Genomic DNA, 25,163 nt, shown 5'->3' with positions numbered 1-25,163 from the left:
GGCCTTGAGGTCACAATTACCTTGCATGACTCATATTTTTCCGATAGAAGAATGCGAATGACGTCATTGCTGCTTCCGTTTTCTAGGTTCCCCTTGAATTCGTCAAACCCATCAAACAAAAGAAGAACGTTATGTAGATTTTCTGAAATGTAGTCGTCTATAAGGTCTGGTGTTGCTTCATTTGAATCAAAGAGATATCTTTCCACAATACTACCAATACTTTTGTTGACATTAATAACATCTCGAAGAGGAACTAGAATCACCATATCCAAATCCTGGAGAATTCTTCCCTGGCACCAGTCCCAGGCAATTTTAGCACAAAGCGTTGTCTTGCCAACACCTCCGTCTCCCTTTATTAGAAGGCGCTTTGAAAGGTTTGTATTGTCCTTGTTGGTCAAAAGGTCCTCGTACGATAATGGTGTTTTCTGATTGCTACTTAGGTCGATCAGACTCAAATTGGTATAAATATCATCCAGGTTTACACGTTCCATAAAATTGAGTGGATCAACGGTAACCTTGCGTCGCGTCTTACGGTAATACGCCTTCAGCTCCCGTCTGCATTGTTTTACTTGTTTCTTTGTTAACGCCGAATGTGAATGTGATCCTTGAATGCAAAAGAAAAGGACAGACAAAAGTACGTCATTTCAAAGAGAGTACTTTCATCCACTATATGCTCTCATTACTTATACTGACAAGAAGACCATTTCATGATTTTGTATAAAATACAAAATAAATGCTGTTAAAGCGTCATTGAATATCAAATGCTCTGCAAATATTTGAATTGAGCCAGTTACCGCTTCGCGAAAACCCATAATGTTACAACATTTGATTTCACATATATTATCGCGAATTCAGAGAGATGTCGGAAAGAAAAGCTGAGTAGAATGGAAGGCAAGGTCAAAATATTCTTTTCATTAAAAAAAAAAATATATATATTTAGTATTTTCTATTTGATGACACTGAGAAAATATAATATGCGTTATTTGCAAGCTTCTGGTCGTTTTCAACGTCAAGCTTGACCCAAGCAAATGTATTATACCGATATTTTCATATAAGATGTCAATGACTTAGCATGACACGAAAAAACAGAAAGGGGAAAAACCTATCATTATCAACCCCCTCTTTCCGAAGATTCGAAAGTCCTCGTTACAGACTTCAATAATAGATAATATTGATGGTAACAACTTTTTGTGTGACTTTAGGGATACTTTGTTAATTATCAAGGTGGTTTGATCTGTAAAAATATACTAGGTGTTTCAAGAAACAGTTTCCAATTTTGATTCTAAATAATTCGAAAACTATATATCTGATATCAGATAACACTGTTATTGATATGACTGAAAGCTGAATAGGGCATAATTTTGTTTAAGGTAGTTTAAATATGAAAACAAAAATATATCAGTTAAATTCATAAAATCCATGATTAAGTTAAGTTATATTCCAGATTTTGTTGTTTTCAGTCTTCTGTACAAAACTTTCACTTTGCACAGATGTCAATGGGTGTGATTGAGAGTGGTCCTGAACAATGGCCAGGATTTTAATGCTTTAGTATTTATTCATGAGAAATTCCACTATCACAACTAGTCTTTATTCAGCCTCTGCCAGTATCTGTGCAAAGTCAAACGCCTGCCGATACCGTCGTTGAGTCGCGACAGTTCCCTCCCTACTTTTGAAAAACGAAATTATAATGAATGTCTTATGTTCTGTCGTAAACATGGTGACAGGAAGCAAAGAAAATTGATTAGAGTATACAATTGTGTATGTGGAGCCTTAAATAAAGAAATCGCGCCAAAGAAAATGCTGCTGAACTCTTCATCAAAAGTGATCTCTTTTTTTTTTCGAAAATGCAACAAATTTGTCAGACTATAAGAACACAATTGTATTCAATTGAAGAATTTTAGATCATCTATGCTTATTTATATCCCAAATCCAGTGATACGTTAAGAATACCAGCTGGAATGAAATGTGGTGTTTGCAAGTAAATGGCAACACGTGCTTACTTTTTCCATGTGCATATGCATTTTAACCTTTGCCGTACATGAATTCAGACTAGCAGCGCCCAGGGCAAGCCTCGTGAATTATTGGTTAAGCATTCATGCGCCTTGTTTGGAGTGTGAGACTGACGCCTAGTCAATAGGTTGTTCAGACATGTCCATTGTTCAGGACCATTGTCAGCACATACTCATATACACATCATTGGTTCCTGTGCAAAGTTCAGTTTTTGTAGAGTGGGTTAAAATTTGACCAAAATCTGAAACTTTTCTTCAAAATAAATCTTAGATTTAATGAAATTGATTTATGCTGTGACATTTAAATTACGTCCATCAAAATTGTAAACTATTCAGCTATTACTCATATGAATAACAGTTTTATCGGATGAATAATTTTTGAACTATTAATGATTAAAAGAGGAAAATGTTTTTTGAAACACCACATACATCTAACTCGTGATACAGCTTTGCAAGAAACTTCGGAATATATCATACGATGGATTAACCAAGTATACTAAATTAAGAATGCTTCCATATTGTTTGCTAGTAAAAAAGAATTGAGTATAACGGAATACACTTCTACCTTAAAAAAAAAAGCAGCAGCAGCACACAAAAAAACACACACACAGACAGAACTAATACACTTCTTCTCGACTTCTGTGCTTAACGATTGTAATTTATTTTTCGTTTTTACATATTGCAATCTAGAGATGATTATGAATGAGCTTCTTAACGAATAACAATTTGCTGTGTTTGTTACCTGAAATTCCAGAGCCAATGTCCCCCTTTTTTATTTTGTTTTTATCCAAAAACTTAGAGTATCTCATACCCATCACCAATCCTTCCCCGTCAGATGGATGTGTTCTGGCTTGTCCCCAGCAGGAATTCCAGCTACATCCTGTGGGTCACAACAACACAAACAACGACGAGAGCATCAACAGAAATCAAACCCCAGTGTGTATGGGTAGGGGCGGATCCAGGAATTCGGAGTGGGGGGGGGGGGCGCAAAGCAAGGTGCCACGTCATTTGCTGAAAACCTAACAAAATGGGCTTTAGCGCTATTCTCTGGTGTACACTTTTAATAAAGAAAATTATATATTTAATTAACATATCAAAGGGGACGTGACAGGGCAGACAATATGTGTGAGGATATTAATCATCTGCATTCTTTCAATCAAAGCCATAATATATGAGTCCATTGTTGTCTCCCGTAGTCACATACGTGATAGTATCTGTCGAGCGCCTCAAAATTCACCACCGTAATAAAAAGTAACATTAACAGTTGCATTCTATTTTATGCTAAATTTTATGTTTTTTTTTTTATTTATAGTTAAATTTATTTCATGATGTGGATATACTATGATGGTACAGATGTTGATACAAAACTGACTGACTAGCGTTATTTGTACTGAAAAGGGGCGAATATCAGTAACGAAAGGGAGATGATACAGTGACTACAACCCACTTTTTCAATGGGTCTTGACGGCATCGTAAAGGTTTGGTTGAGACTTAACTTCAGGTTTGTAAAATCCTTTATGAGATAATGAGAAACTTGTAATGAAATATGAACAAGCATGTGATTCTAGAAAGGATTCAACGTTTATTTGATGAAAACTGGTTTCTAATGGCTAAATATCCAAAACAGAACAATCCTATTGAAAGATTAGACCAAATGTTTATTGGGATCGTTTGTTTTTTTACTTTGTTGTCCTTTGTATTTGGACGTATCAGTTATTTTAAAACTTATCTTTATCTAATCAACTTTGAATTCCTTTTAGAATGGTGAGCATTAGTGGTTTCTTGGTAAAGTTTAAAGTCCAATTCCCATCTCCACTAATACTACACCACCCCTTTAACCTAAGGCAAATCAAGTGTTATTCACTTCGATTTTATTAAATTGGTTAGCAGGTCTGTCAATTTCCACACCTTTCCGCGGTAGGTATTCAGGATGATATCTTTGCAGAAAGATTCCACCAAGGAGAAATAGGATGGCTAGGGCAACAGGAACACCAATTGCTAGACCGAGGACGAGAGCCGAATTACCGTGTTTTTCTGAAATTCGAAATAAGTATACTTGTTATTTGAAACACCTTTCTTCCATGACTAGAATTTGAAGGCAAAATTTCACATCTTTTGTATTGCCAAAGAAGTATTCGATTGTATGGATCCAACCGTCATACGTATTTTGGCATTTTATTCAGAAAAATCACTATATAAAAGGAGTGGGCTCACTCTTTATCTCACTTTGAAAGTATTTCCCATGTATTAGTCTGCAATATTGAAAAAGATCCTTCCATGATTGAGTGACTCAACAAATGTTTGCTCAAAATTATGTAATCAGATTGATCTTCCCCACAACAATTTCTAATAAGAATGTTTGTTACAAGAGATATTTTGAGTGCTTTTATAGTCATTTTATGCCATGACTGTTCATCAGTACCAAACTCTATATTCATGATCATGATTTCATGACGAAACACAAAATATTGGTAAGTTTTCACCAAACCTGATAGAGACAGGACGGTGACTTCAGCTGTCGAGATTCCATTAAGAGGATCACCGGTAGCCACGCATATAAAGGTTTCTTCTGTTCCGTCATGCACAAACACAGTAATTGCCTCGAACCTCTCGTATGTGTCGTCAGATAGTGTCGTCTGTTGCGAAACTGTCGAGTTAAGTATCACCCCTGTCTCCTTGGACCATGACATTGATATGTTAGGCTTGAATTCACTGACGACACACGTTAGGTTAATGGAAGGATTGTTGGAGGAAGTTTGGAATGCGCACCGGCTTCTATTGGATTGCCTCTCATTGACGCATTCCTCAATAACATGTTTTGACGCCATTGCTTTGAAAAGAATGAATAGTATTAAAACGATATGATTTTGTTACCTTACGAGGGAATCTAGAACAGACATTGAAGACACAAAATGTAACAAATATAGAATGAAATAAAGCATAAATATATACATACATGACAGACCTCCGCTTACACATAACAATGTGCACGCACAATGTATAGCGATCGCAATAGTTGCCAAGCTTAGATTGCCTTCAGTCTCCTCATCATAATCATACTCTGCTGCACTTTCACAAGTCTTACAAAAGGCGAGAATGGAATTGAAGTTAAAGGGTGGTGTAGTTTTCGTTGAGATGGGGATTAAGATCTTGGTTAGAAATGTGAAAGAATAAAGGGCATACACTTATAAGAGGAATTAAAAAGTTCATTTGATGAAACATCGTTCTGTAAATGGCTGAGCCGAGAACAGACTAAAATAAAGTCGTCCTCACAAAAGGCGTGTCACAAATAAAGTTTCAATTTCTTTTAAGTGTATCCTCTTTATCATTATCTCCCAAAAGTCAAAAACTGAATAATGTTCTACGCAAGAACTATAGCATCCTTTTAACCACTGTCTATTCTTTACTGGACATCAATTTGACAAAATCGTGTATCTCTTTTCTTCTTTACCTACACATGGTGTGAGATTGTTCTCTTCAATGTAACATATTATCGTGTGTTTTGCAGTCGTCACTATGGTGTAGAATGGATTGCATTACAGGCAAGACAATATTGTGTTTCGTATCATTTTTTTGGCGTATTGAATTTCGTTTCTGTTTTGAGGACTACATCAGTCATTCATGCCCTCCTTCGTTCGTGGAGAGGACAGAAAAACAAGACAGTAAACATAAAACACATTTGCGTTTTCCAAAAAGAACATCACCTACTCCGCATGAGACGAAAGTTCCATTATTGGTTCATGAAATTAACTCACCGATCACTTATTTCTCTGACCTGCTCCTTTGCATATTAATATACCGTAAGAGCGAATTTAGCCACCTTAATTACGAATAGAGAACTGCAGTAAATTGTGCATCGTTGTTTTACACTTCAATCATTTCATTACCCATATTATGTCTAACCGAAATACTCGAATAACCGAAAGTTATTGTCATGGTTGTTCAGATAGGCAAGAGTGAGATGGATTGGTGGGGGGGGGGGGGGGGGGGCGTGGGTATCTTTGTTGAAATTTTATCGGCAAGTATTGTATGACGGTTCTCATTTCTGGCTTGAAATTTTCATTCAACTCCTTCCCTTGAAAAATCCACGCCTCTGCAAAGAGTGTGATAAAAACAACACATATCTCACAATCAACCGTCAAGAAAGTAGAATTCGTAAAGTCATCGCGATTCGTTAGCACCACGTCACAATGATAAAGACCCTCATCAGCAACCTCCAAGGTGGTAATGACGAGGCTGAAGTTTTTGTCTATGTCGAACCGTTCCCCCCTGCTCTCAAAGTTTCCACCAAAGAAAGCAGCCTTGATCGTCGGCGGCTCCTGATCTGATTCACTCTCCTTGGACCAGAACACAGTGAGAGGCTCCTCCTGGATGTCACATCTCAGTCGGATGTCCTCCCCTTTCCATCCCCGAACGTTGGGGGCAGTGCCTACCGCTGAGGCTAGACGATTGAAAAGTGAGTAAAGAACGCGTGTCACCGTTAAAATGAATGAATAATGTATGCTCTTCGGAAGTTCTTCCAGTCATTTGTTTGTTTGTTTGTTTGTTTGTGTGTTTGTATATTACATAATCACGGATAAGATGCCCTCGATCAGATATTAAGTAAGGCTGTTTTTCAGAGAAGCCGTGAATACAGCATTATTCTTGTAATCTGACCGAAGTGGCATCTGAGCGAAGAATGGCAATGGCAGATAACTGTAATGACTGGACGCCAAAATTCTGTTAAACACTACGTCTAGTACTTATCTGAAAACGTTATACTTAACTCCCATACATATTTAGTCTTCTCTCGTCTATATTCGTAAATCATTATGCTAGAAGTGTAAAAAAAAATACGACCAATGCGTGAAAGGAATAAAAACTTACCCTGTTCTTACCGAGGATGATCACAACACAAATTATAATTCAAGAGCTTCTATCAGAATAACCAGTTCAGGAATGATGTAATGCTAAAAAAAAAAAAAAAATGTGTCTGCAGGTATTTGTGCCAAGCTGGTATCAAGCCAAATATCAGGAAATGAAATCGTTGTATCCTCATGGTTATAAACATAATGTTCCGACTGAAATGTGTTGTTGTTGATGTGCACGTGTGTGTTTGTGTGTGTGTCCTGAAAAGGCGTGATATCGAAGAAAACACTCGATGTATATGTTAGGACGCAAAATATTTATAGAAGTTTCGAAATGTTACAGATTCGGGCATGGAATATAAATACTATTGATTATCTTACCACTCTTCTTATTAAAAGTTCACAGGGCTTATGGAAATGGTGCTATTTGAGATAGTCTCAATTAAATGAGAGGTCTCCCGTTGACTCGCTTGCCAGTCTTTACTCGAATGCCTGTTATTAGAACAACTTTAAATAGTTTGTTATAATGTAAGCATGAAAAAAAAAAACACTGATGATCTCAACTCCTTGTGTGCTAAGGTTGGCTATTGCAGACTTCAAATACAGTGTGCCGCAAATACCCTGCTCATTCAAGTAATTATAGTACACCCTAATGTACTACATCAAGGAAATACCGTTATGTGTGAGTGTGGATGATAAATCTAGCCCTCTATTTCATGTTTTCTTGAAGTTGTTTTTGTGATGGTGTGTGACTGTGTGTGTGTGTGTGTGTGTGTATGTTTTTGTTTTGTTTGTTTGTTGTTGTTGTTGTTGTTGTTGTTTGTGGGGGGGGGGGGGTTATGTTTTTTTTTTAAAGCCCTAACATTTTCTTAGTGGATTCTCGCAGCCGACGAATATTGCGACGTCATGCATGGTGCTTCCTTCACAAATACATAGGTATTTCCCCACTAGCTTCCCACTTGCCTTAAATGCGTTGTTTGAACGAAAATGTACATAGTTATACGACCCGACAGACAAATTCCACCATAATTAGAAAATTGACCCAGACATCCATTCAATATCGATTCACCATTTTGGTCCCGTTATTTGGAATTCACTTCAAGCCAGTATTCTACATGGACAATAAAGGACGTAAAAATGGAAACCTTTTCTCCTCGCTGATTATCAGGTTCAGTTTACTATACACTTTTGATTTAACACCTGTGGCTATTTTCCTTCCTGTATTAATCAACTCCTTCCAATTAAATCAAGTGATCCCGAAGTGCAAGCCTTGGGTATTTGTTAAGGCATTTATGACAAACCCATGACTTTCACCCCAAGTTCATAATTCTCCTTTCCTTTTTCCCCCTTTACCTTCTTTCTTACCACTTCGTTACGATGACGTATCAGGCTAAGTCATTATTATGCTATGTGTAACGTGTGAAATGCGCTTCATTTTAGTTTCAATTGTACATGCATTGCAAGAAATGAGATAAGGGAGAGTTTATGCTCTCAGTCATAGGCTGCGAGCAATGTGGATATCGCTGGTTTGTAAAGGCAAACCCCGTTTGTTTAGCTATCGACTCCAACCGAAAAAAAAAAAAAATGGGTCAACTTGGACCCGCTCACTTCCCTGTTGATTATAACTGGTTGAGTCTGATATAGTGTGAGGGATATTTACCTGCACATGAAGCGTTTCCTTCAACTTTGCCGAAAATATTGTCAAATCTTTTCATCACAACGTTTGCAAACCTACCACTACAAGTGATTTTGTTACGCAACTTTTGAATAGATTACTGCTGCTCAGTTTTATGGAAAAGGGAGTGAGAAGCAAGAGTGCCCCAAAGTGTTTTCACAGAATGTTCACAGTGTGTTCCTTTAGTCGACTATGTAAAAACGCTCGAATTTAACAGTGTGAAGATGATTTCACACTGTGGTGTGGTTTTCACGGAGTGTTCCTAATGCTTTGTTTCACCTTGTGAATCGATGACTCACATTGTGTTCACACTATTAAAACGCCCGAATGTAACAGTATGAAGAGATACCCCACTGTGTTTACACTGTGTTTCTTATATTGTGGGTCCCTGGTTTCTTTCCAGCAGGGTTAGCTCACTGCTGTGTGTGGATGGGCGGCTCAGAGAGTCAAGCTCTACCGGAGATAGGGAAATGATCACAATATACAATGCAAAAAGCTCACACTGAGGTATCATACGCATGATATCTGGCATGTGCATTGGGCGCGATATGAGTGGGTCCGAAAAGCTACTACAGTATCCCATACAACACCGCGCAGAAAAGGAGAGAATCTGCTGTTCAGGATTGTTTCTTTTTTTAAAGTGAAAATCCATATAGTTCTAATATTCTTTTTACATTTTTTTTTATTTCTCAGTATTAGATTAATGTTTCGAAACACGCCCTCTAAACCTGACTGAACGTATATTAATCCTAGCTTGAAACCATCTTCGGTCTCCCAGAATGGTCGGACGTGGAACATCAACTAAACGTCGGTGAACCTGCTAGAATTTCATTAATGCATTTATCTCTTGACATGATGATGGATTTAATTCCAGAAATACTCAACAATCAAGAAAGAGCAAGAATAACAGCAACAATAATATCGTTGTTGAACAAGACAACTTTTTTAGTTGTGTCATCGGTAGATTATCATTATGATGACTTACAGAAACAAACAAACTGTATTAAAAAAAAAACAAATAAGGGAACATTTGAAATTGACAGGAATACGCTAGCTTGTATCTATGAAACATAAGGAGAGCATTTTGAATATTGCATGAAGTCCATTTTCATAGGGAAGCACTTGAAGCATTTGAATCATTTACGAGTGCACACCCTAGAACGAAACATTAAACATGAATAGCCATACGCTTTGAAACATCATGATTTTCTACTCGGTTTGTCGTTCAATTTGAACACGCAATTAGTGATATCAATCAGCGGGGCCAGGTAACCCTAAAACAACACGAATGAAAGTTTATTGTACACTCTTAGAAAAAAAAAAGGTTCTTTTCAGCACTATTAAATGGTTCTCAGCACTGTCACTATAGCGACACCCTTTTTGGTGCTCGTGAGAACCTTTTTTTAAATGGTGCTTGTCGGCACCTTTTGCAAAAGGTGCCCATTAGAACCTTTTTCCCAATGAAGTGGTGCTTGTGGGTACCATTTGAAAGGTGCCCATGGGCACCTTTTTGACTCTTTTCAAAAGGTGTTCATGAGAACCGTTTCATTGGAAAAGGTCCTAATGGGCACCAATGTTAAAAGGTGCTGACAGGCACCATTTAAAAAGGTTCTCAAGGACTCCAAAAAAGGTGTCGCTATTGTGACAGTGTTGAGAACCATTTAATGGTGCTCAAAAGAAACTTTTTTATGCCTCCGCCAACGAAATCTTAAGTACGCGGCTGAAAAAAAAGAAGCGAAGTCTGAGTTTTGACGTTATATCATGCCCACGCAATGATACGCTACGCCAGTCTGACAGACAATCCTTTGAGGGTGGGCCCAAACAATTTATACCCCAGACACTTCCTCTTCTCAAGAATAACGCGTGCCATCTACATGTCAGCGAATAACATGTGTATGAATGCGTATGCTTTTTCAAAAACTATTGACTCAAATCGAGATTCTTCGGCTGTGTCTGTATACTTAACATAGACATAAGTTATCAAAAATGTAAACAACACTTTCTAATACGGAGATTCTCTAAAATAGTGGATGCGCTGTGGCATAGTGGATAAGGCTCCCGACTTTCGATCGGAGGACCCGATTTCGAATCCCGCTCAGTGCTTACTTCCTTTTAGACATGCTTTTTTATCCACACTATCCCTCTCGACACAGGTGTATAAATGTTTATCTGACAACAATAGGGGAATAAGAATGGCAGGGTCCTCTGGCAGAGCAATGACAATACTAACGAGGCTACCCTGGATGAATATGACCTTATTGACCTACGTTAGATTATCAGAGCCGGACCAGTCTTACCACTTCATAATATCCCCACGTTACCGGGTCTTAATTAAAGTAACAAGATACAAAAACATAAGAAAGCAGGAGTTAATCTTTGAGCATCTACCCAAAACAATGTAACCAGACCGTGTTTTTAATTTTAGAGGAAACACCCCCCCCCCCACACACACACACACACTACTGACATCTACTGACTACAACTCACTCCGATACCTACTTATGTTAGGCGTACTTGCCACAAATTTCTAAGGCCCAATGATTTTTCTAGAATCTTCCAAATCAAGTTTATTATCATGCGATTTGCCATAGCATTTTCGTTTGTGAGTAGAGATTTCCTGCATTCTTCTATTATAATGTATCCCATTATTGTTCCACATATTATTAAGACTTTTTTCTTTTGGCATAAAGCCATCCAGGGTCAAAGTTCCCGATGGATTTTTCCATGTCGTACGCGGCTGCATCCATTATACTTCTAGCCGCTTCAGTGTCGTCTAAAGTGCTAGGTATAATGGCACACAGTGTCACAATGGTTGAATACAGGGTGCACATGCCGTCGGTGCCTGCGTGTATAAACGCACGTCGATTTCTGAATGATGTCTCACAAAGGCATGCACACCGTAAAGGACCTTGTGCAGCGCAAATGCAAGTTGATTTATGTTGATCTCAATACCGTCAACGACGCTTTTTAGTTTTTAGAAACAAGCATAGCAATCATACGGGCGATCCATATATATATTTTTTTTGGAGGGGGGGATATTTTCTTTCAGATGACTTTGATAAGCTCATTAAAAAAATCCAAACCAAGATTTAGTCGATAATGTCATATGTCAATCACAGTTATTATGATTTACAGAATACATTTCAATGCACATTTCTTAAAAATGATCGCAACATACATTTGTCCATAATTATTTCCGAAAGACATTCTATAGAAAAGTGTAAGTTATGTTCAGTTAAGATCAATAATAGACATTATTCTTAAAGTATATGACGCGTGTTTCATTCTTGTGGCCACATAATTATGCGATGACCATTGTATAAAAAAAAGTAAAAAAAAAAAAGCATATAATGTTTTATAAAATCGGTTCAAGAATGTAGCCAATAGGAAGCGCTGAAATGAGTGACGTGTGCTTCCTTTATTCTAGTCCCATTGCACTGCGTGTTAAATCCTATTGCCGATCGTCTGTGCGCGCGGCGACTCCTTTGAATTGCATGCATGCGCATACGCGCTGTCAATCCTGTAAACAACTTCTAGTTCGGGCTGCCGGCCGGCCGGCCTTTCTTCCCTTGTGCATACTGTAGTAACATTGTGTGGCGTACGTATACTACAGTACTCTACTTACGTACACTTTGTACAGTACAGTAGACCAAGCGTTGTGGGACCGGACGCGTACATGGAGTCACTTTGAAGGGCAAATTCACCGATTTAGCAGGTTAATTCTCACGCCGTTTTCAGAGTATGTTGTCTAGTAGGCCTATATGAGGAGTCTATATCAAGTCTTTAAGGTAAAGTTTTCATGCGGGAACTTGAGTGTCCAGAAACCCAACCCCCCATCATACTTATACTGTATGTGCGGGATTTCCGAGCGCGACGTGCGTAAATGTTTGGGACGAACATCTTCGGACGTCTTGACCCACAAAGGTACGTGAAAAACGCTGAAAAATGCTGTTAGTTTTCGATTTTTTCGACCCATTTTATAAAACAAATGATGCACAGGATTATTTCGTGGCGTTAGTGGAGGTGTAGCTCACTCGAGGGTATTTACAATTGTGAAACATGCACGAGGCGAAGCCGAGTGTATGTTGCACTACATTGTAAATACCCGAGAGTGCACTATACGCCTACACTAACGCACTCTATCCTGTGCATCATTTGTATAGCATTACACGCATGTGGTCTCAAATGGTTTGAATAGTACGATGGTCTTTTTCTGGGGCAGTGCCTTACACTCTAATACTGTGTAATCATTTTGCTGACTCTCTTAATTCACATACAAACCCTGTAACCGACACATTTCACGACAACAATTCAATGACATGTTTCACTGTTTTCTGCAACCCCATCCTCTTGTAAAATTGCTATCTAAACTGTTGATAAAATTGAAACACTCTCAAAAAAGTTTTCAATGAGGTGAGTGGGGATCAAATTGATACTAACTTCATCATTATACACGCTGCATCTACACATTAAGGTTCATTCGCACTTGTCTCATCTGTTAGCACCCGGATTGTTAGGCTATCCCTACACTCTTAAAATGTTGGGTGAATTTAGTTGGGTAATTGTTGGTTGGCCAAAAAAAAAAAAATCATCATTCTGGGCATTTATCACCCAATTGAGCTTTTACGTGATTAAACCAACATCGGGCAATTATGCTAACTTCAATATTGGGCGAATATTTACCAACAGAATTGGTAATGGAGAGTTGGGTACTTTTTGCCCTGCCGTTGTGTAAGTGACGCATTCCCTTTGCGTGTCGGGAATTTTTTGTTGGGCAATTGACGCTTGGGCAGAAATTCGCCCTATATAATTTACCAACATTATTTTGCACATTAAGCCTAGGTATTTCTTTCCGTTATTTGGGTAATTTTGTTACGTTCCTTTCTAAGTTGGTAAATTTTCATGGACAAGTAAAAAAAAATTGTGCGTGTACGCCGCGTGTACGTGTCTATGTATGTGACGGTGTGTGTGTGTGTGTGTGTGTGTGTGTGTGTGTGTGTGAGTGTGTGTGTGGTATAGGCCTACGTATGGGACGATGGCCGAACCTTACGATTTTGTAGGGTGTGCCAAGAATTACTGTAGGGGGTTCTCGGTTTTAGGAATGGGGGGGGGGGGAGGACTGGGGACAACACACAGGCACGGTATTGACATTATACATTATAATAATGTATATATTAAACTAGACTTGGAATTTGTCAAGACTGACAAATTAGGTGATCCAATTTTTTTTTAATCAATGATTCGAGTCCTGATCGCAATAGGCATGACCATATAGGTTTCATCTGTGTTTAGAGACATTGGACGTGTGATATTTAGATTCTCATTTAGAAAAGAGAGTCAGGTCTGCTATCTTTGTTACCAAATTCGGTAAACACTATAACGAAGATACAGAATGAAGTATATTTGACCATTGACCCAACTTTGCACAGCCAAGATGGCATCTGAGCAAAAAGTGGTTATTTTGTGAAATGATTCTTGTAACATGGCCTTTGCGTGTGCAAAATATGGGAAAGATAGGACATGTATTCACCAAGATACAGGTTAAAACATTTATGACCTTTGACCCTAATTTACATACCCAAGATGGTGTCTGATCAAGTAGTTGTTATTTTATGAAATAATGTACGTGACATAAACTAAACATGTGCAAAATATGGGGATGATAGGGGCTGTTTTTCTTGAGTTATTGCAAAGAAAGTTGCAGAGAGAAAGAAATATCTCAATACATCGAAGATAAGTTTGATGTCAACCAAGTTTTTTGACGTGATCTCGGCGTCGTATGAAAAAAATGGAGAATCACTGATGATAGCCCAAAGTCTCAGCTACAACATACTAAAATCTGGGAGAAATTTACAGAAGAGTAAGTGAGGTAGTGCTCGATAAAGACCGTCATGTCAATTTTCATTTCCAGAAAAATTCCCTCCCATAGAGATAACACGTAAACTGGTTAAATTTGACAAGGTTACATTATATCCATTTTCACGTGGTGAAGACATCATCCGATTAAAACTTTGATTAACAAAACTTACAGAGTATTACATTGGCTACAACATACTAAAATCTGGAAGAAATTCACAGAAGGGTAATTGAGCTAGTCGTCGATAAAGACAATCATGTCAATTTTCACATCTAGAAAAATTCCCTCCCATAGAGATAACACGTCATAATGAAGATAAAGAAAGAAGTACATATGACTTTTGACCCTACTTTGCACAGACAAGATGGCGTCTGAGCAAAAAGTGGTTATTTTGTGAAATGATTCTTGTAACATGGTCTTTACGTATGCAAAATATGGGAAAGATAAGACATGTATTCACCAAGATACAGGATAAAACATTTTTGACCTTTGACCCTAATTTACATACCCAAGAAGGTGCCCGATCAAGTAGTTGTTATTTTATGAAATAATGTACTTGACATAAACTAAAACATGTGCAAAATATTGGGCTGATAGAGCTTGTTAGGTGATCCGAATATCCTTCGGATCACCTTCTGTATCTGTACTGATTGTTTATTTCTGGACAAAAGTTGTGCAGAGGTTAGCTCAGAAAGTGCATTGCCTCTCAATGTCAAACTTATACCATATATGTATCATGTCGCAAAGAAGACAGCGCAAGTAAAATCATAGTGATCAGTCGACCGTGACGTCACTATGACGTCATTATATGAAAACACATTTTCATGCATATCTCATTAATGGAATGGAATATTTCAATGAAATTTACGTCACATATATTTCAAGTCATGCGAATTCTACTCATATTCTCAAAATTCATTTTTATCTCAAAACGCGCGCGTACGCGCGCGTTGAAATATGTGTATGCTCAAATCGAGCTAAAATTTTTTTTGCACACGTTTCAGACCATTTGGAGCATTTTTTGAAAAATTGAAAAAATCGGACGGACGCGTACGCGCGCGCGCATATACGCACGCACAGCTCATATGCAATAGAAATTTCCCGTTTTTTCACATGAATCGGATGTCTGAAATGTCAAGGAAAATTTCTACCAAGTTTCAAGTCAATCCGACTCAATATGACGTCATACGGGCCCGTCAAAGTTGAAATTCCGCGCGCGCGTCAATGGCGATATACAGTGCAACTATGCCAAAAAACCGTCAATTTTAAATCGGATTTTACTCGTCAGGATGGACGGTGACCCCCCATTTTCTTTACATATTGTGAAAGCTGATGAGTTGTACATGTCATTTCATGGGGTGGCAATGCTGACAAAATGATTAAAAGACATCAAATTCCTTAATAAAGTAAAAAAAGTAAATTTTCAAAATGACGTCATCAAATTTCAAGTTCATTCAAGCATATCTCACTAGTCCTTTGTCAATTTTCACTCAGATTTAAGTATGTTGTAGCTTATTTAATTTTCTTTCAAACATAAAATTACAACATTTTGATTGGATAACGGTATTACCTCGTAAAAATGGATTGAAATTAATCTTGTCAAATTTGACCAGTTTACGTGTTATCTCTATGGGAGTGCAGTTTTTCTGGAAATGAAAACTGACCTGACGGTCTTTATCGAGCACTAGCTCACTTACCCTTCGGTAAATTTCGCCCAGATTTTAATATGTTGTAGCTGAGGCTTTGCGCTACCGCAAGTGTGCCCTTAGTTTTTTCATACGATGTCGGGATCACGTCAAAAATTTTGGTTGAAATTCAGGCTTATCTTCAATGTATTGAGATATTTCTTTCTTTCTGCAACTTTCTTTGCAATAACTCAAGAAAAACGGCCTCTATCACTTCCATATTTTGCACATGTGTAGTTCATGTCACGTAAATTATTTCATAAAATAACAACTTCTTGATCAGACACCATCTTGGGTATGTAAATTAGGGTCAAAGGTCATAAGTGTTTCATCCGGTATCTTAGTGAATACATGTCCTATCTTTCCCATATTTTGCACACGCAAAGACCATGTTACAAGAATCATTTCATAAAATAACTACTTTTTACTCAGATGCCATCTTGTCTGTGCAAATTGAGGTCAAAGGTCATATGTACTTCTTTTTGTACCTTCGTCATGACGTGTTATCTCTATGGGAGGGAATTTTTTTAAATGTGAAAATTGACATGATTGTCTTTATCGAGCACTAGCTCACTTACCCCTAAGTGAATTTCTCCCAGATTTTAATATGTTGTAGCTGAGACTTTGCGCTATCGTTAAGTTGCCCATGATTTTTTCATACAATGTCGGGAACACGATAAAAAACTTGGTTGAATTAAAGCTTATCTTCTATGTATTGAGATATTTCTTTTTTTCTGCAACTTTCTTTGCAATAACTCAAGAAAAACACGCCCGTTCACCCCCATGTTTTGCACATGTTTAGTTCATGTCACGTAAATTATTTCATAAAATAACAACTACTAGATCGGACAACATTTTGGGTATGTAAATTAGGGTCAAAGGTCATAAATGTTTCATCTTGTATCTTGGTGAATACCTGTCCTATCTTTCCCATATTTTGCACACGCAAAGACCATGTTACATGGATCATTTCATAAAATAACTACTTTTTGCTCAGATGCCATCTTGTCTGTGCAAAGTGGGGTCAAAGGTCATATTTACTTCTTTTTCTATCTTCGCTATGACGTGTTATCTCTATGGGAGGGAATTTTTTAGATGTGAAAATTGACATGACTCTCTTTAGCGAGCACTATCTTACTTATGCTTTGGTGAATTTCTCTCAGATTTTAATATGTTGTAGCTGAGACTTTGCAGTATCAGGACTCGAATCATTGATTTAAAAAAAAATCGGATCACCTTAATTTGTCAGTGATGACAAATTACAATCTCTAGTTTTTCTTGAGTTATTGCAAAGAAAGTTGCAGAAAGAAAGGAATATGAAAATACATGGAAGATAAGCTTTAATTTCAACCAAGTTTTTGGGCATGATGCCGACTCCGTATGAAAAAACAAAGGGCACACCCACGATAGCCCAAAGTCTCAGCTACAACATACTAAAATATGGGAGAAATTCACTGAAGCATAAGTGAGCTAGTGCTCGATAAAGATAGTCATGTCAGTTTTCATTTCCAGAAAAACTGCACTCCCATAGAGATAACACGTAAACTGGTCAAATTTAACAATGTTACTTTTAATCCCTTTTTACGAGGTGATGCCGTCATCCAATCAAATTGTTGTTATTATATATCTGAAAGACCATTTAATAAGCTACAGTATATTGAAATTTGGACGAAAATCAACTAAAGAATAAGTGAGATATGCTTGAATGAACTTGAAATTTGATGACGTCATTTTGAAAATTTACTTTTTTAACTTTATTAAGAAATTTGATATATTTTAATCATTTTTCCAGCATTGCCAACCCATGAAATGACATGTACAACTCATCAGCTTTCAGAATATGTAAAGAAAATGGGGGGTCACCGTCCATCCTGACGAGTAAAATCCGATTTAAAATTGGCAGTTTTTTGGCATTGTTGCACTGTATATCGCCATTGACGCGCGCGCGGAATTTCAACTTTGACGGGCCCGTATGGCGTCATATTGAGTCGGATTGACTTGAAACTTGGTGGAAACATTCCTTGACATTTTAGACATCCGATGAATGTAAAAAAACGGGAAAATTATATTGCATATGAGCTGTGCGTGCGTATATGCGCGCGCGCGCACACGTCCGTCCTAATTTTTCAATTTTTCAAAAATTGCTCGAAATTGTCTGAAACGTGTGCAAAAAAATTTTGAGCTCGATTGGAGCATACAAATATTTCAACGCGCGCGTACGCGCACGTTTTTAAGATAAATATGAATTTTGAGAATTTGAGTATAATGCGCTTGACTTGAACTATATGTGACGTAAATTTGATTGAAAAATTCCATTCCATTAATGAGATATGAATGAAAATGTGTTTTCATATAATGACGTCATAGTGACGTCACGGTTGACTGATCACTATGATTTTACTTGCGCTGTCGTCTTTGCGACATGATACATATATGGTATAAGTTTGACATTGATAGGCAATGCACTTTCTGAGCTAACCTCTGCACAACTTTTGTCCAGAAATAAAGAAAGAAAGAAAGAAAGAAAGAAAGAAAGAAAGAATCCGTACAGATACAATAGGTGATCCGAGAGGATACTCGGATCACCTAAAAAAAACAAGAACTACATTGTGGACGTATAGGCCCTATTGACATAATTTTCTACGTTTCCCTTTATTCCGTCAACACCAGAGGGGTTAAAAAAAATAAACACTGTGGAAGTATCTGTCTGTGCGAACAAACTACAGGATACTCCTACACAATATTGCTAGTTTGTGTTTTGTGTGTGTTTGGGTGTGTGTGTGTGTGTGTGTGTGTGTGTGTGTGTGTACGTGCGTGTGTGTGTCGGTTTGTGGGCAAATAGGTAGATGATACACTTTGAGACCCATATACCTGACTGGACTTGCTAACCACTTCATTCCCAGTGATTAAAACATTGAAATTTTGATGCCAGTTGATACCAGCAGGGAGGTGGCTCACCTCCCTGCATGATACCAGTTGGTTTCTATTGGTTTCTGCTGTGTTTTGTTTTGCTTTGTTTTGATTTTGCTCATGAATATTCATAAGTTATTCAAATATTCTTTTCGTGAAAAAAATAAAATATTGTTAAATTTAATGTTTTTTATGATGTCAATAAACTCTGAAAAGTCTGAAATGTATTATAAATATTTATTGAATATTATTGCTGTGATATTCACAATTTTAACTTGTACCTTTGATGAGGTATTTTCATATCTTTATATTAAAAGTGTTATCTACATGGTAACCATGACTTAAAGCATTACAACTAAATGACCGTATATATGTAAATGAAATATCCCTGGTAATAAATATGTCTGGGATGTAGCCAAAGCCTGTTTCACTTGTGGGTATATACGACTAGCTGTATAGGTTTATTATAGGTTAGATAATAATATGAACAATGTCTTGACATTCACATGTTCTGGTAAACACCCATACATCAAGTAAATTCAACACAATTTTTTTGATGCAACTTTCTAAACAGTTGGACGAATGGAAGTAGGGCAATATCTATTGGGTAAAATTGGTTGGCAAATAATTACCCAACTCCAAACATAACCAACGGTTGGGAAATTGCAAAGTTGGATAAAGTCTGATTGGTCAACAGCTGATGGGCAATTTTATTTTCCCAACCACATAGCAAACTCATTACCCAACATCAGTTGGGCAGATTTTAACTAATATTTGTGTGGACAGCATGGTGCCTAGTGTTGGTTAAAAATTGGGCTTTTGTTTGGGGGGGGGGGGCAACTATTTTAAAAGTGTATGACAACGAAAATGACATCGATTTTATGTAATGAGTGGGTTTTTTTTTTCGCAAGTCAAGCACCCTATCCAAAGAAGTCCTGAATTTATTAAATTTCATACTACAAATGCAACATAGTATCATATCATGCTCATTCATACTATTTCCAAGATATTCAGGTTGGCTTTCGTTTTAAACATACCTTTCAGTGACATCATTTTACGGATTGAGTCCCGACAAAGATCAACAAATTTATTGAGTTTCATAGATTTGAAGTTACACTTACCTTCTGCAGCAGTGCCAGAAAACACAGAAGTAGTCAATGTTAGTAGCAGAACGAGGGCATATCTTCTCTCCATCATAATTAGTCTACGGCTGACACTTTGCAGTTAGAGTAGAGTCAATGTTCGTTTTGATCGTGTTGACCGACAGGCTTGTCAAATCATCATTGCAATCGCAGTTTTTCAGCAAAGTGCAATCGTCGAGAACACCCAGGCAATGTAGCTTATAAAGACAGAAGGGATTCGTATGTAGAAGAAAAAAAGGCAAGGGGAGTGCACTGTTTCAAACAGTGCAGACGCACCCATTCGCCCTTTTGTCACTGTTCCGTTATGTTGCAACCCACACAAAGTGGCGTATATAATAACGTTCACATTGTTATTTCACGGGAGACTGCATCAGATATTTCATATTCAGCAGACGTTGAAATGCCACTGGTATACCAAATAATGTTGTATGTAATATGCATGCCCTGTTTGTCATGTTCATCAAGTAGCGTGATGTGTGCGTGGCGGGAATCAGTGTCGGAAAGTTTATTTCATTGTGCAATGCTGTGTATAACGTAGCGTCCCAGTGAATATCGAAAGCTATGTCATCCTCCTATGGTGTAATATGCCACGAGGAATCGTCGTTATGCTTGGAGCGGTTAATTATTTCCCTGAGATTCAAAAGGTTGCTGATATGATAAGTCATTTGTCTAAACAATAAGGACGAAGTGGGTATCCCACGCATCCTCCTCATTTCAAAATGTGGAGGGAGACTCTTCCGTCCTACAATTACGAACTCAACTTGCTCCGCTATACAGCCAGTAAACTGAATGTAATACTCATTGGTTTCCAGAGGTACCTTGGGGACTCAAAATCGTGAAGACATAGACATGTGTTGCTGCACAAGGTGTCCCTACGCGGCACAGGGTGACAATTTGTGCAGGGAGGGACGGCACAGATTGTTACCTCTGCACAATTTGTTCTCTGCACAATTTGTTGCCTGGCGAAAAATTGTGCTGCTTGTGCAGTTTCCAATTTCTGACCTCAATGGCGACAGTTTGTGAAATAAGCTAAATTATGGTAGCTGCACAAACTGCCGTCGGTCGTTATCTTCAAGCTGCAGAAGATAATACTACTATAAAGATGTACTACGAATTGTCAGGTGCATGGGATGGGTGTTTCTTAATTGGTATGCTTGGGGTGGGGTTGGACTTTAACTGGTAAATGTGAAGTGCGTGTGTGTGTATTGTATTGTGTTGGGTATGGTGTGTAGGTGAGTATGTATGTGCGCACAGCTGTGGGTGTGTGTTTGGAGTATGATATGTGTTGAGTATGTATATTTGGTTAATATGGGAAACTTCAAAAAAAACTAGAGATTGTAATTTGTCATCACTGACAAATTAAGGTGATCCGATTTTTTTTTGTTTTATCATGGATTCGAGTCCTGATCGAAATAGGCATGACCATGCAGGTTTCATCTGTGTTCAGAGACATTGGCCGTGTGATGTTTGGATTCTCATTTAGAAAAGGGAGTCATATCTGCCATCTTTGCTACCAAATCTGTATACACTATAATGAAAATACAGCAACAAGCACATATGACCTTTGACCCACATTTACACTCCCAAGATGGCATCTGAGGAAAAAGTGGTTATTTTGTGAAATAATTCTTGTGACATCGTCTATACGTGTGCAAAATATGGGAAAGATAGGACATGTATTCACGAAGATACAGGATGAAACATTTATGACCTTTGACCCTAATTTACATACCCAAGATTGTGTCTGATCAAGTAGTTGTTATTTTATGAAATAATGTACTTGACACGAACTAAACATGTGCAAAATATGGGGTTGATAGCCACTGCTGTTGTTGATCTATTGCACAGAAAGTAGACTTAAGAAAGAAAAAATAAAGAAAAAATGAAGTTATTTTATAGAAATTTTAAGAAGCATAAAAAAAAAATCAGAAAAAGATAAAGTAAGGAAGGGAGAATAAGACTAACTAAAGAAAAAGAAGAAAAAAGTGTTTTAAAAAAAAAGTGAAAAAAAATATTGGCAGGGGTGAGCCTCGAACCGGGGACCTTAGGATTACGAGTCTTATACGCTATGCACTGACCTATTTCGTCCTCCATAGGCCCTGTGTATTAAGCAAAATGACGCTGCATCGAAGCCAAGTGCAAATTTTAGCCAAGTTTTTCGACGTGATGCCGACGTCGTATGAAAAAATGGAGGGCACATTCTCGATAGCCCAAAGTCTTAGCTACAACATATTAAAATTTGGGAGAAATTCACCGAAGCATAAGTGAGCTAGTGCTCGATAAAGATAGTCATGTCAATTTTCATTTCCAGAAAAACTGCACTCCCATAGACATAACACGTAAACTGGTCAAATTTGACAAGATTACTTTCAATCCATTTTTACGAGGGGATGACGTCATACGATCAAAATATTGTTCAACATTAATGAAAGATCATTTAATAAGCTACAACATACTGAAATCTGGGTGACAATTGGCAAAGGATTAGTGAGATACGCTCAAACAAACTTGAAATTTGATGACGTCATTTTGAAAATTTACTTTTTTTACTTTATTAAGAAATTTGATATCTTTTAATCATTTTGCCAGCATCGCCAACCCATAAAATGACATGTACAACTCATCAGCTTTCAAAATATGTAAAGAAAATGGGGGGTCATCGTCCATCCTGACGAGTAAAATCGGATTTAAAATTGGCGGTTTTTTGGCATAGTTGCACTGTATATCGCCATTGACGCGCGCGCGGAATTTCAACTTTGACGGGCCCGTATGACGTCATATTGAATCGGATTGACTTGAAACTTGGCAGAAATACTCCTTGACATTTCAGGCATCCGATAAGTGTGAAAAAACGGGAAATTTCTATGACATATGAGCTGTGCGTGCGCATATGCGCGCGCGCGTACGCGTCCGTCCAATTTTTTCAATTTTTCAAAAAATGCTTTAAATGGTCTGAAACGTGTGCAAAAAAATTTTGAGCTCGATTGGAGTATGCAAATATTTCAACGCGCGCGTACGCGCACGTTTTTAGAGAAAATATGAATTTTGAAAATTTGAGTAGAATGCGCATAACTTGAAATATATGTGACGCAAATTTCATTGAAAAATTCCGTTCCATTAATTAGATATGATTGAGAATGTGTTTTCATATAATGACGTCATAGTGACGTCACGGTCAACTGATCACAATGATACATTAGATTTGTTGTCTTTAGGACATGATGCATACATGGTATAATTTTGAAATTGATAGGCAGAGTACTTTCTGAGCTAACCTCTGCACAACTTTTGGGGAGAAATAAAGAAATAAAGAAGAAGAAGAAGAAAGAATCCGTACAGATACAGAAGGTGATCCGAGAGGTACTCGGATCACCTAAAAATCGTAAAAAGTTGTCATTACCATTGTGTGCATGTATGGTGGTTTGTTTGTCTGTGTTTTGATTGCATGTGTGCAGTGTGTATGGTGTTGTATGCCATGTGCAGTGGTCTTTCTGTGAGGGTGGATGTGTGGTGTGTATGTGAAGGGATTCACATGGCCTGTGGTATGGTGTGATGTTTGGTTGAGTCTTTGTGTTGATGGCGGGGTTCTCTCTTTCTTTCTCTCTCTCTCTCCTCTCTCTCTCTGTATGCGCGTGTATAATCGATGCGTATATATGTATACATGATGTATGTGCGCATGCATGCATGTATGTGCGCATGCATGCATGTATATGTGCATGCATGCGTTTGCGTCTGTTTGTTTGTGTTTTTTTCTTTCCAACGGACGTGAAGGGAGAGTTAGGGACCACCTGCGACGTTTATCCGTCCGTCTTTCGTCCGTCGTCCCAACTTAACGCTACAAAAACCTGAAGAACTCTGTACCCAGGGTTTCAACAAGTTTCAACTAACCTTGGAGGGAAGGGCGCTCATATAAAGTTTTACATTTAACCAAACATGGAGGTTACCTCGAATATATGATGGAGGGAAAAAAAGGCCAACAACACACAAAGTATGTTTGTTATTTCCATCTAGGACGTAGTAACAAAAAGTGAAGTGAAAGAAAAATAATGAAACAAAAAATCATAAGCATTCAAGGTAAAACAATGCTGTTTAAACCCATGATGTATTGTTTACATACATTGCAAACTGGAAAACAATTATGTTGTGAATATTATTTTCCTAAACCTTTCGTAGGAAAACTTGTCGGCCACGATAACTTATTTGGCGCATTAATATCGGAATGCACGAACAGTCATCAAACAAGGAGAAAAAAAATGAAATTTACAGTTCATTGTATAAAGTTAAATCAAGCCAAAGAGAATCACACTTTATTGCTAATACACATTGACACATACTGCTCTACAACGTCATAAGAATCATAACACCAAATGCTGTCATAAATACAGATGTCGTCTACCTTAATTTAATGCGGAAACATAAAATCACAATTGTCGCGGTCGTTATATTTCTACATTTTCCCATACTTTTATATATGAAGCGAATTGTCTCCATATAGTTTTCATGTACATTGCATGTTAGCCTTTGTGACCAATTGATTCTATGGGAATCTTTATTGAAATCAAGTTAAATAACATAGACATCAAGCTTATTAGGAGATAAGAATCTTAACCATGGTTGACTTCGGGGACAATGGCTACACATCAACGCAAGCAGATACTAATTTATAGTTACACTATACCACGTAGGTCCTACAATATTTTACAAGTTGAATTGAAAGAAGGGACACGTTTGGTTAGTATCCAACGTAATATACTTACCACCATGCGCAAGCAGACACAATTCGCCTCGCATCAAATGCAACCTCAAAGTTGAGCCAGTTTCTTGTATCAATTTATTACATTCAATAAGGAAGTAAAAAGATGAAATGGAACCTTGTTTAACCACTGTTGACATAGACACGTACCTACATTTAACGGTTGCACAAATGCCAACACATTCTTAATACAATGATACTAAATTTATTGGAAAATAAACATCAGTAAAGCATTGTCATAATGATGCCACTTTGCATTTACTAAAATGTTGCACTGTAAAAAAA

The 25,163-nt window shown here is 37.6% G+C and overlaps 1 protein-coding gene across 1 annotated transcript in view; it reads right to left on the bottom strand.

Annotated features, from left to right (window-relative positions):
- Positions 1-2,823: 2,823 nt before the first annotated feature.
- The window catches only part of LOC140241068 (uncharacterized), a 107,553-nt gene continuing 85,213 nt past the window's right edge, over positions 2,824-25,163 (bottom strand). Inside the window, exons 4-7 of the mRNA XM_072320837.1 lie at positions 6,139-6,444; positions 4,498-4,839; positions 3,874-4,043; positions 2,824-2,889 (exon numbers count right to left, since the gene is read on the bottom strand). Of these exons, the coding sequence (XP_072176938.1) occupies positions 2,824-2,889; positions 3,874-4,043; positions 4,498-4,839; positions 6,139-6,444 (884 nt within the window). The remainder of the gene's footprint in view (positions 2,890-3,873; positions 4,044-4,497; positions 4,840-6,138; positions 6,445-25,163) is intronic.

This window comes from Diadema setosum, chromosome 17, assembly GCF_964275005.1.
Source record: "Diadema setosum chromosome 17, eeDiaSeto1, whole genome shotgun sequence".
Classification (NCBI taxonomy): Eukaryota; Metazoa; Echinodermata; class Echinoidea; order Diadematoida; family Diadematidae; genus Diadema; species Diadema setosum.
The sequence above is the reverse complement of the archived record's forward strand: the minus strand, read 5'-3'. Positions and strand labels throughout refer to the sequence as shown.